Source organism: Gopherus flavomarginatus, chromosome 14 (genome assembly GCF_025201925.1).
Source record: "Gopherus flavomarginatus isolate rGopFla2 chromosome 14, rGopFla2.mat.asm, whole genome shotgun sequence".
Taxonomy (NCBI): domain Eukaryota; kingdom Metazoa; phylum Chordata; order Testudines; family Testudinidae; genus Gopherus; species Gopherus flavomarginatus.
The window spans coordinates 43,689,456-43,700,382 of NC_066630.1; the positions used below are offsets into that span (position 1 = coordinate 43,689,456).

Consider the following 10,927-nt stretch of genomic DNA (forward strand, 5'->3'; position numbering starts at 1 on the left):
TTCTGTCCTTTGTCTTTGTTTGAGACACACACCTCCCCTCAACCCCCTCCAGTCCTTTGTTCTCCCGCTGGCTGGACCCGGTGGGGTCCACATTAGGCAGGGCTGTCTGGTCATCAGTGGCCTTATTACACAGTGTCCAGCCCAGCTGCTAGGCGGGGTCACACTTGGGCATCTGCAGCACCAACCCCCCCTTGCCCATCCCCTGGTTAAACAGCCACACACAAGGGAAACTGAGGCCCACACAGTATTCATACAAACTGTTAAGAAAATTCCCTACATTGTCACAAGGCCACTGGCAAAGCTGGGGTAGGGGTCCTAAGGCTGGGAGAGGCAGGGGGGCTGAGGGAGAGCTGAGGGTGGGAAGCGTGGGGCTGAAAGACATGAAGGGGGGACAATAGCAAAGCTAGGGAGAGTCACAGGGCTGGGAGAGGGTGGAGGGAGCTGGGGCAGAGCTGGGGAGTCGTAGGGTGGAGAGAGGCGGGGGGTGGGTGAGGCAGAGGTGAATGGGGAGCCCAGGGCTGGGAGAGGTGAAGGGGGGCAGTAGCAGATCTGGGGGGTGGAGCCCAGGGCCAGGAGAGGTGAGGGGGCAAAGAGGGGTTTGCTGACATTAAGCCTGCCGCTTTCTACTGCTTCCAGTCCCTCCTTCCTGTGGCATAAACAATCCACTGGGCTCAAGGGTCGAGACTTGGGGCTCCCCCTGGCCTCTGCTCCGAGTCGCTGTCTGCATGGGGAGGGGGAGGGAACCTGCCTTCCCAGCGCTGGTGCTCTGGGCTGGCTGGGCAGGGGTGGGAGATGCCCCTCACAACACCTTCCCGGGGTTCATGAGGTTCTTGGGGTCCAGCACGGCCTTGATCTGCCTCATGATGGTCAGTCCCAGCTCCCCAATCTCCTCCCAGAGCAGATGGCGCTTGCCCAGCCCGATGCCATGCTCGCCTGTACAGGTTCCGTCCAGGGCCAGGGCCTGTCTGGGAGGAGAGGAGGCAGGAAATGTGTTAGCACTGGGGCTCTCAAACTTTTCTACTGGAGACCCCTTTCACACAGCGAGGTGGGGTCAGCACGGTCAAGGGGAGGGTGTGATCGAGGGACCCTTGGGACAAACTGGCAGGGGGTGCTCAGGGGTTCAGGGACCCCAGGATCAGATCCATGCATGTGAATTCACCGCAGGGGGCAGGGGAGGGTTCAGCCGGGTGCCAGCTGCCCATAGGGGATGCTGAAGGTGTAGGTGCACCACCAAGAGCATGCCAAGGGGAACGGGTGAGGGGGACATACAGCCCAGGGGGAGGGGGCAAAAGGGCAGGTGGGGCACCCCATGTGCAGCCCCCATCCTTTGGCTCTGGGACAACTACTGCCCCTGTCTAGGCCCTGCACAGCCTGGCTGCGCTGCAGGGCCCCGTGTGAGGAGCAAGTGCCCGACCGCTCCCCATGTGCCAGGCGTGTGTCCTGGAGGGGGGCTGCCTGTGCTCTCAGCAAGGGGCCAGGGACAGGGTGGTGGCTCCTGGGAACTCTTCTGATTGCTTCTCCTGCCACCCTGGCCCTGAGCTCTGGGCCCCTCCCTGGTGTGCCCCCTCCCACACACCCTTAGGTCTGTGCCCTCCCCCAGCCCCACCCTCAGTTCTGGGCCCAAAGGCCAGTCAAGGCGGGCCCCATTTGCTCCCTGCAGGATCCCATGAGTTACTTCTGCCCTTCAACACCAGAGCTGGGCCAGACAGGGTTGGGCTGGGCTGGGCAGAGCAGAGCAGAGCTGGGCCAGGCAGGGCAGACAGAGCTGGGCAGGGCTTGGCCGGGCAGAGCTGGGCGAGGCAATGCAGGGTGGGTAGTACTGAGCAGGGCAGAGCTGGGCTGGGCTGGGCCAGGCAGGACAAGGCAGACCAGGGTTGGGCAGAGCTGGCTTCCTACCTGGCCAGTCGGGTTGCAAACTCCTTGACCCGCTGGATCTCGTCCAGGTCGGCCGGGTCGAACACCAAGATGCAGTGAAAGTTCCCGTCACCCACGTGCCCGACTATCAGGCCTGAAGGGACACAGACCAGCTGCTCGTATGGGGAGCCTTTCCCAGCCCCCCCCCCCCAGACACTTACTGCCTGGCTCCTTCCCACCTCCCCTCCAGCAAAGCCCCTCGCCCTGCAGAGCCCACACCAGTCATTGTCCATCCCTGAAATGCAGCCCCCTCTGGCAGAAGGGGGCTGTGCCCTGGGGCTTGGGGAGGGAGTCCCCTGCCCCACTGAAATGCAGGGGGGAGTTAGCTGATCAGGGATATCCCCCACATCAGGATCTGGCCAGGGCACAAGGGGCCGCACGTCCCGGCCCCTCGGAAGGTTGGCACCTGCAGCAGCGCCGTGCCCCAGCACCGGTTGGCTCAGCCGTTGGCTCCTCCCGTCCATCCTGCCCCCAGCATGGGGGTAAGACTGGATGAGGTCACAGCATGGGGGCACAGGAATGTCCCTTAGAAACCCACCTGGCCCAGGGAGCACGTTCCCTGACAGGTGGGGGTCATGGTAGGCCCAAGGCTAATGAGTTCCAGCTCTGGGGAGCCAGGCTGGCTTGGTCCCCTTGCCGCCCCACTGAAACACCTGGCAGGTCCCGCTCAGCACAGCCCCAGGACTCGGCTACCCGGGATCGAGGAGCACTGCCAGAGCTGTGGGTGGAGCATGTCAAGTGCATTTGAAGCGTCTGATGCACGTCTGATGTGTGTGAAGCGTGTTGTGTGTGTGAAGTGTCTGATGTGTGTGAAGTGTGTTGTGTGTGTGAAGTGTCTGATGAGTGTGAAGCGTGTGTGATGCGCGCCCACCTGCGATGGCGGCACCGTCAGGTCCTCCCAGACAGGTGCACTGTGGGTGGTTGGTGTTTAGGGGCCACGTTTGGATTTATTACCAACCCTTGCGGCAATGGGGAGCAGGGCCTGTGCCCCCTCCATCTCCAGCTCCCAGCCCCGTGGCTCCCACACCCAGACAGGACAATGGCAGGCAGGCCTGACAACAGGGGGATGGGAGCAGCACCAGCCCTGTCATGTCATCCCTTCTCCTGCTGCCTTGCCCAGTCCCAGTGAAGTGACCCCCAGCTGCACAGGCCCTGACCCCAGGCTCAGTGGAGACCTACCTGTGAGCCCTGACTCCTGCAGGTCTCTGTGGGTCTCTCCCACGATGTGGGGCAGCCGGGAGATGGGGACGCACACATCTGTGGAGTAGCCCTGAGGGGGACACGGCAGAGGGTTCACTGCCCCCCCGCAGGAGTAACAGGACACATCTGGGCACCCCGATCCCGCCTCACTCAGGGGGTGCACACTGGCCTCGCCTGGGCCCCCGGAGGATCCCAGCTCCCCCTGCACCCCACTGGTGGGACCTGGCTTGGCTTGGGAGCCCTTACTAAGCCCTCCCAGGCGTGGGGCTCGGTACATGCTGTTCAGCGGGGTCCCCCAAAGGCCTGGGGAGCACTGACCCCAGGACACCCGCTGGAGAACAGCTCTCAGCAGTCAGGCTGGGGCAGGACAGTCCTGTGCATGGGCACTGGCCCCCCGAACTGGGGAAAGCCCAGAGTCTCATGGGGTGAGGGGCTGTTCCTGGCCCACCAAGAACCCCAATATCACTCCCCAGTCCCTTCCCTTGGCACCCCTGACCCACTCCCCAGACACCCTTGTCCCTCCGGGGACTCCCACCCCCAAAGTGACCCCCTCTTTCCTCAGCCTCCCTCCTGCCCCCTCTCCTCAGGCACTCCCCTGCCCCATCTCCAAGAGACCCCCTTCCCCCTGGCATTCCCCCCTGCTCCAGCGCTAGCCCACCTTGCTCCCAGGGCGCAGGGCCAAGGCTGCATACCAGGCGTTGTGCCGAGCAGCCCACAGCTTGTTCCTCGCCTCCGGCTCCCGGGCCCAGGCAAAGTCCGAGCCACCGTTCAGCTGCACGATCTCCCCTGCAGACGGAGAGACCCCCTCGCTGTCAGCCCCCTGCCCCCCGGAGCGGGGCCTGGCCGCCAGCCGTCTCTGCCAGGCAGGCTGGGGGGGGCGGGGCAGAGGCCTGACATCCCCCTCGTTGCTGGAGACCTAGGCCAGCAGGGCTGTGGGACCAGGTGAGAGATCCACTCCCTGGCATGGGCCACAGACTTGGCCTAGAAAAAAGGGGAAGGGCAGCAACTTCCCACCTCAGCCACGAGCCGGGCAGCCAGCCACCCCCCAGCTCCACCCAACCCCTAGGCGCCATCCAAATACACCCCTGGTGCCACTGGCAGTGCCCACCTGCCCCAGGGCTGCTGCTCTCCCGCTGGCAAGCAGGAGGAAGGGCCCCCTGCAAGGCCAGGAGAGCTGGCCAGGCCCCCAGCCTGTGCCCCCCCTAGGCATCACCCCACTGGCATCGTGGGCGTACCTGCCTGCCGGACCTGCTCCTCCACACTGCCGGGCGAGCCGTGGAACTCCAGGAAGAGTGTGGGGGACACGGCGTAGCTCAGGCCGCTGAATCGATTACAGGCGGCCATCATGACATCGTCCAGGAACTCTGGGGGAGCAGAGAGGCTGGGGGTCAGAGCCGTGGAGGGCTCCGCAGTCCACTTGGGAGCAATGCACCCTGCTCCCCAGGGCAAGCTTTGCAGGGCACGGGGCAGCCGACTCACCAATCCGGGCCACGGGGATACCGGCCTGCAGCACCTGCACTGTGCAGCCCACCGCCGCATGCACGCTGGGGAAGGCGCACACGGCCGCCACCATGGCCTCAGGGCTGCCATGAAGACGCAGCGTAGCCTGGGTGATGAGGCCAAGCGTCCCCTCGGAGCCCACAAACAGCCCCGTCAGGTTGTAGCCAGCAGCGCTCTTCCTGCAGCAGGGCAAGGGGCTGGAATGAGATCTCGGAGCAGGAGTCCCCTGGTGCCCCCCACCCGAGCCGCAGCCCCCGGTACCTGAAGTGGCGGCCCCGGCCGGCCGTGTGCAGCACCCTGCCATCAGCCAGCACCACCTGCAGGTTGAGCACGTTGTGGCGCATGGTGCCGTAGCGCACGGCATTGGTGCCTGAGGCGCTGGTGGCCGCCATGCCGCACAGGGAGGCGTCGGCGCCAGGGTCTACGGAGGGAAAGGGCATGGCTGACAGTCAGTGGCGGGGGTGGCCAATGGTCATGGGGCATTGCAGAACCAGCACCCCGGGGAACCTTCCCCTCTGCGCCCAGGGCAGAACTGGGCCCAAGACAGAAATCTGCCCACCCCCGGGTTGCTGTGCCATGGGCGCTCCTAAAACTGGTCCAGGCGGAGCCTCCAGCAGCTGCCAGCACCCAGCCCAGCGTGTCGTGGCCATGCGGACATGGAGGGTGCAGCCAGGTCAGAGCTCAGGCCCCTTCACCCCACGTGGCTGCAACACAGACTGTGCCCACAATGCCCTGCCTGGCACCATCCACCCGTGGCCCAGGTGGGCCGTGACCTGCATGCTGAGTGGGCCAATGAGAGGCCTGTGGCAGGATTGATTTTCATGGCATGTCCGCTGGAGTGAGGCCCAGCTGCTCTGTTCCCAGCAGCCAGCACCACTGCCCATGGGCTGGATTGGGGCGGAGGACCTGGGGGCGAAGCTCATCAGCCCCTTGAGAGCCCACTGCCCAGGCATGTTGCCCAGCACAGGTGCCACTCGCCAACCTGTGCCAGCTTCCTGCTCTGACCCCACTGAACCCAGCTGCAGGCCTCGGCATTGGCCGTGTGCTGGGAATGGAGCTGGGACCCCTTGTCCCCCACCATGGGAGGGAGCCCCTTGCCCCATGCACAGCATCATACCAACAGGGAACCAGAGGCCAGTGTCCCGCAGGTAACTGTTGAGCGCTTTGCGGGTCACCCCCGGCTCCACGGCCACAGTGAAGTCCTCAGTGCTGAGCGCTGTGATGCGATCCATTCGGGTCAGGTTAAAGCACACGCCGCCCTGGCCCAGCGAGATGGGAGCAGACATCAGAGCCAGCCTCACGGCGCTCCCTGGAAAGGTCTGAGACCTGCTGGGTCACCCCCTGAACACACATAGGCAGGCGGAGCAAGGCCAGGACACTGCCAGGCTGGAGTTCCCCTGCTCTGTGCCCCACTGGTATCTCACCACAGCTGCCCTGGCATCGCTGCCCAGCCGGGGAGTCGCCGGAGCTCCAGGTGAAGATGAACCACCCTGCCCCCCCTAGGACTGATCCCCCAAGACTCATGGGTGCCACGGCTGCCCTCCTGGCACAAGGGAAAGCAGGGCCTGCCTGTGAGGAACCTCTCCAGAACAGTCCCGGCTGGGCCATGTGCCCACCGCCTCTCCACACACTGCCCTGCTGGGGACAAGGGGGCAGCAGCAGGGGACTGGGCCCACTGGCTCTAGTCGAGAGGGGAAAACTCACTGTGCCAGCCCCACCTGCAAAAGGACCAGCACAGGAGTGGCAAGGGTCTGGGTTGGCAACTCAGCTGGATGAGTGGGCAGAGCGCCAGCTGCACTGGAGCCCCACTGGGTTACGCCAGCCAGGGACGTGATCTGCTTCACCCTATGGGGCAGGGAATGCTCAGTGCACTGCCCTCCGACTCCGTACCCACACCACTGCCCACCCCACTCCGTACCCTCGCCACGCTGCCCCCCTCAGTACCCAAACTGCGCAGCCCCCCTGATCCGTACCCGCACCACGTTGCCCCCCCACTCAATACCCTCACTGCGCTGCCCCCAGGTCCGTATCATCACCGCGCCTCCCCCGTAACCTCACTGCGCTGTCCCCCGCTCCATATCCTCACCACACTACCCCCCACTCCATACCCTCACTGTGCTACCCCCCCGCTCCGTACCCTCACCGCGCTGCCCCCTCGTACCCTCACCGCGCTGCCCCCCTACTCTGTACCCTCACCATGCTGGCCCCCTGCTCCGTATCCTCACCACATTGCCCCCCGCTCCGTACCCTCACCGCGCTGCCCCTCTGCTCCGTACACTCACTGCGTTACCCTCACCGCGCTGCCCCCCTGCTCCATACCCTCACCACGCTGCCCCCCACTCCATACCCTCACTGCTCTGCCCCCCCGCTCTGTAACCTCACTGCTCTGCCCCCCATACCTTCACTGCACTTCCCCCTGCTGCATACCCTCACTGCACTGCCCCCCGTACCCTCACCGCGCTGCCTCCCTGCTGCATACCTCACTGCGCTGCCCCCCTACTCCATACCCTCACTGCGCTGCCTCCGCAGCGCCATACCCTCACTGCACTGCCCCACCGCTCCAGACCCTCACCACTGTCCTCCCGCTCCATACCCTCACTGCACTTCCCCCCTGCTCCAGACCCTCACTGCCCACCCCCCCACACTCCGTACTCTCACTGCCGTGACGCCGCCCTCCAGGCCCGTGCCAGTGCTGAAGGGGATGATGGGGACACCGTGACTGTAGCAGATCCCCGCCAGCTTGCTGACCTGTTCCACGTCCTGCGGCCAGACCACGGCGTCCGGCGGGCTGCACCTGCAGGTGGGTGAGAGCCTTGTGTAATGCCAGCTGCCTGGCTGCCTCTGCGCACAGCGTGTGCAGCTCCACTTGGGCTGAGAACACAGCAGGGAGCCAGCCGCATGCCAGGCTGGGCGAGGCACAGGGCGGGCAGACAAGGCCTGGATGAGCCAGGGGGAAGAGAGGCTTTGAGGGCTGAGCAGGGCACTGGCCCCTAGCCCCACCGGCTGGCTCCCACACACTGATCCGGAGGATGCCAAGGGGCTCAGCTCCAGGGCCTGTGTGCACCAGCTGGCAGGGCATGGGGGGAGAAACTGGGATTTCAGCAGCGCCTTGGAGGCAACTGTTTGGCACAGCTGCGAGGCAGCCAGGCAGGGCTGCACCTGCTGTGGCTGCACTGGGCACAGGGGGCACTGCTGCAGCAGCAGTGGGACTGCACAGTGTCTGTGACATATGGGGGCGGATTCCCTGTGGGAGTCCAGCCTGAGCCCAGCGAAGGGCTTGCTCTGCCTGTGCACCCCAACAGCCACTGGGGTCCAGATCCCCTGTTCCTGGAGCTCCGTCCTTCCTGTGGTCATGTCACTGCGCCAGGGATCGTGCTGGGTGCTGCACACACATCACCGTCCCGCTGGGGGAATGGGCTCCTCCCAGGACATGAGGCAGCCAAGCCAGCAGAAGCCCTTCACAGCCCTCCAGGGAGCCCAGTGGCCCAGGTCAACGATGTTCTAAGAGGCTCCCCAGTCCACACTGGCTGTATGAGCTGGCCTCTGGGGAGTGTGTGACGGAGGCTGGGAGCTCCCCAGGTACCTGTGCATGGATTCATCCCTCCCATGCTGCTCCCGGACAGCCAGGGCTGTGGACACGTTTGGGCTCCCCACTACAGCTCGCAGGGCCTCCACCAGTTCTCCCGGCATCTGGCCCTAGAGAGAGTTAACGGGACGGCGCATTACAAGCACCTGCCTTGACACTCCCCTTCTCTGGGCAGCAGCAGAGCGCCCGGGCACGAGCTCATAGCGTGCGGGCAAACCCCAAGCCTATGCAGAGAGATGGGCACTCAACCACAGACACCTGTCTCTCCTCAGGGATGAAGGGCACAGGACATGGTGCCCGTGCTGGGATGGTGGCTTGGCTGCTCCAGGGGAAGGCCTGATACCTTCCATGATGGGCAGCAGGGGTGGAGCTAGATGGGAAAGTCCCTCCCACCATCTATCATTGCTATCCCTAAGAGGTCTGTCACAGACACACAGATATGTGCTGTGTCTTCAGTATCAAAAGGGCTGGAGATTTCATTTCAATCCCCTCCCAGAGGCACCTTTCAGCAAGGATGGCCCCATCCAAGCTGATCCAGTGCTACGCATGGATGCCAGGCTCTGGCATGCACAGGGACCTGGAGCACAGAAGCCAAAGGCCGCTGGACAGCTGCCTGGGTGGAGACCTGCCTTCCCAGAGCTCCCTCCCCCAGAGGCGTTCACCACCACTACAGATTTGTCCCGGTGTGTGACACAGAAGGACCCCTGGCAAGAGACGGGTTGGCTAATGGGTGCAGTTCAGCTGTTTAGCCAACATTATCAGCACTGGAGATCTCAGATGCCTGGTTTCACCTCATCGACCCTGCAACACCTCTGGGTCAGCACTTCCTGACCCAAATCTAGGGGTGTGGAAAGGAAATCCAAAGGGTTAGTGCAACACTTCCAAATGATCCAAGGAGATTATAGTTGGGTGGGTTGCAACTGGATCTGAAACAACTCCTCCATTTGGAGCCAAGGCCTGGCTTTAAGGGAGCTGGGGAAATGCCAGACCTCTGGAAACCACAAGGCCCTGAAGGAAGGTTGCATTAGGGCAGAATAGGGCTGAGGTGGAGAGAGGCTCATACGCCCCTGGCCTGAGGTGCAGGCTGGCTGTGAGCGTCACCAGAGATTCTCAGATGACACGTAAGACTCTGGTCTTAGCAGCCAGGCTTGCTTCTTGATTTCTGGCCACCTCTCGCTCTGCAGTACTGTGGTGCTGCTCCGTGCAAACAAGCTCTTTCTAAACGAGCAAGAATTAAAGTCAGGGGAAGAGCTGCCCAGTGTTCGGCCGGGGGGTCTCCACTCGGCAAAGCGGCAATGGGACAATGGCTTCTCCTGATGCAGCAGAGCTGGCGGAGTTTAGCGGCTAAGGGGTTTGCTGTGTTTTACCTTTGGGGCCAGCCCAGCCTCAGGGGAGGGAGGGAGCGTTCAGGACCCACTGCCACTTCTCGAAGCAGAGCCCCACTTTGCTGGGTCTGCCCCCTGGCCCAGCCGCCCCTCTCCCCACTTGGCCTGCACATTCCTGGCCTAGGGAGGTGGGTTTTTGAGCCCCCCAACGCTCCCTGGGTTTCTCCCTCCTGGGGGCTGCCTTTGTCAGTGGTTTGACATTGCTCCCCTGCTGACCACGGCCGGGGGTTCACTCACTTGGGGTGTGATTCCTTCCCTTTCCTCTGAAACTCAACAGAGGTTCATTACTAACATCCCCAAATCCCCCCTTCTGCCCAGTGCCCACAGTGCTGGGGGTGCAGCACGAGGGCAGGGTCTGGGCGTGGGTAGGACACAGCCCGTTGCAGTGAGGGTTCCTGTGCCCAGGAGCCACCTTCTCAGCCCTGGTGTCTTTCATGCCCTCCCCATCGGTGAGCTCTAGGGCTGCTAACAGCCTGTGCGGGTCAAATCCAGCCCGGCAGGCGGTGACAGCCTCAATGAAATGCGACCGGGTGGCATCACGTCAGGGGTCCTGGTAGTGGGCCCCACGGAGAGCAAACACTCCCACCCCTAGACGTGGCCCTTGTGGGTCAGGCTGGAGGTGCCCTGGGAAGGCGGTGGGGCGAGCAGGCCCAGCCAATTCCTGGCCCAGGGGGGATGGGGGGCGCCGTGAGCTGCTCTCAAGCCCGTGTGTGGAATTGCTGTTCAGACAAAAGTGCTGGACGCAGCTGCCGTGGCCAGAACGTGGCCGGCGGAGACTCCAGTTCCCCGGCATGGGCGGAGATGGGGGGGGCTATTACCACCCCAAATTGTGTACGGAGATGGGGGGCACCGCTTAGAGGGGGCGGAGGAAAGTTCGGGGTCCAGCCCCCAATATAGAAGTCAAACGGCACCTGGACTCTCCCCAGCCAGGCCTGGGCCGGGCACGGTGCCAGCCCAGCTGGCTCGGGGGGGCGCAGGGGGCCTGTCTGGCTCCCGCCGCCGGCTCGGGGCCCTGCCCTGCGGGGAGCTGGGTCGGAGTCACAGCCGGCCCGAAGCGCGGGTGATGGGCAGGGCCCAGCCGGCCTCCTGCCAGTACCTGCAGGCCGGAGCTGCTCCTGCAGCCGAGCGCCCCGGCGCTCCGGCACAGCCTCTGCAGAGCCATGGGGCGGGCCTGGCCGCTGGGCCCCGGCTCAGTCTCCCGGTGTCCGCAGGGAGCCCCCGCTCCACTGGCCCAGCCCTGGTCGGGGCACCCGGGGAGGCCGCCCATGTTAAGGTGGAACCGACTATTAAGGTGGCGCCGACTGGCAGAGCAGGGGCCGCGAGGGCCGGGCAGCGGCCAATC

The 10,927-nt window shown here is 64.3% G+C and overlaps 1 protein-coding gene across 2 annotated transcripts; it reads right to left on the reverse strand.

Moving 5' to 3' along the window:
• Positions 1–231: 231 nt before the first annotated feature.
• LDHD (lactate dehydrogenase D) lies at positions 232–10,763 on the reverse strand. 2 transcript variants are annotated; one of them, XM_050922413.1, is made up of 11 exons: positions 10,682–10,763; positions 8,198–8,310; positions 7,363–7,408; positions 5,732–5,873; positions 4,876–5,035; positions 4,594–4,793; positions 4,350–4,478; positions 3,773–3,900; positions 3,094–3,184; positions 1,897–2,008; positions 232–965 (listed from the first exon to the last, which is right to left on the reverse strand). In XM_050922413.1, the coding sequence occupies exons 1-11, from the start codon at positions 10,745–10,747 to the stop codon at positions 800–802; spliced, it is 1,353 nt and encodes a 450-aa protein (XP_050778370.1). In that variant the 5' UTR covers positions 10,748–10,763; the 3' UTR covers positions 232–799. The 2 variants fall into 2 exon arrangements, with proteins under 2 accessions (XP_050778370.1, XP_050778368.1); XM_050922411.1 differs by having other exon boundaries at positions 7,267–7,408.
• Between the last annotated feature and the right edge of the window lie 164 nt (positions 10,764–10,927).

Bases quoted from the DNA above. Each gene is read 5' to 3' on its own strand.
- LDHD (XM_050922411.1), bottom strand. From the start codon at position 10,747: ATGGCTCTGCAGAGGCTGTGCCGGAGCGCCGGGGCGCTCGGCTGCAGG. The intron at 8,311-10,681 runs GTACTGGCAGGA...AACTCTCTCTAG, and splicing joins GGAGCAGCTCCGGCCTGCAG to GGCCAGATGCCGGGAGAACT. The intron at 2,009-3,093 runs GTAGGTCTCCAC...GTGTCCCTTCAG, and splicing joins GCAGGAGTCAGGGCTCACAG to GCCTGATAGTCGGGCACGTG.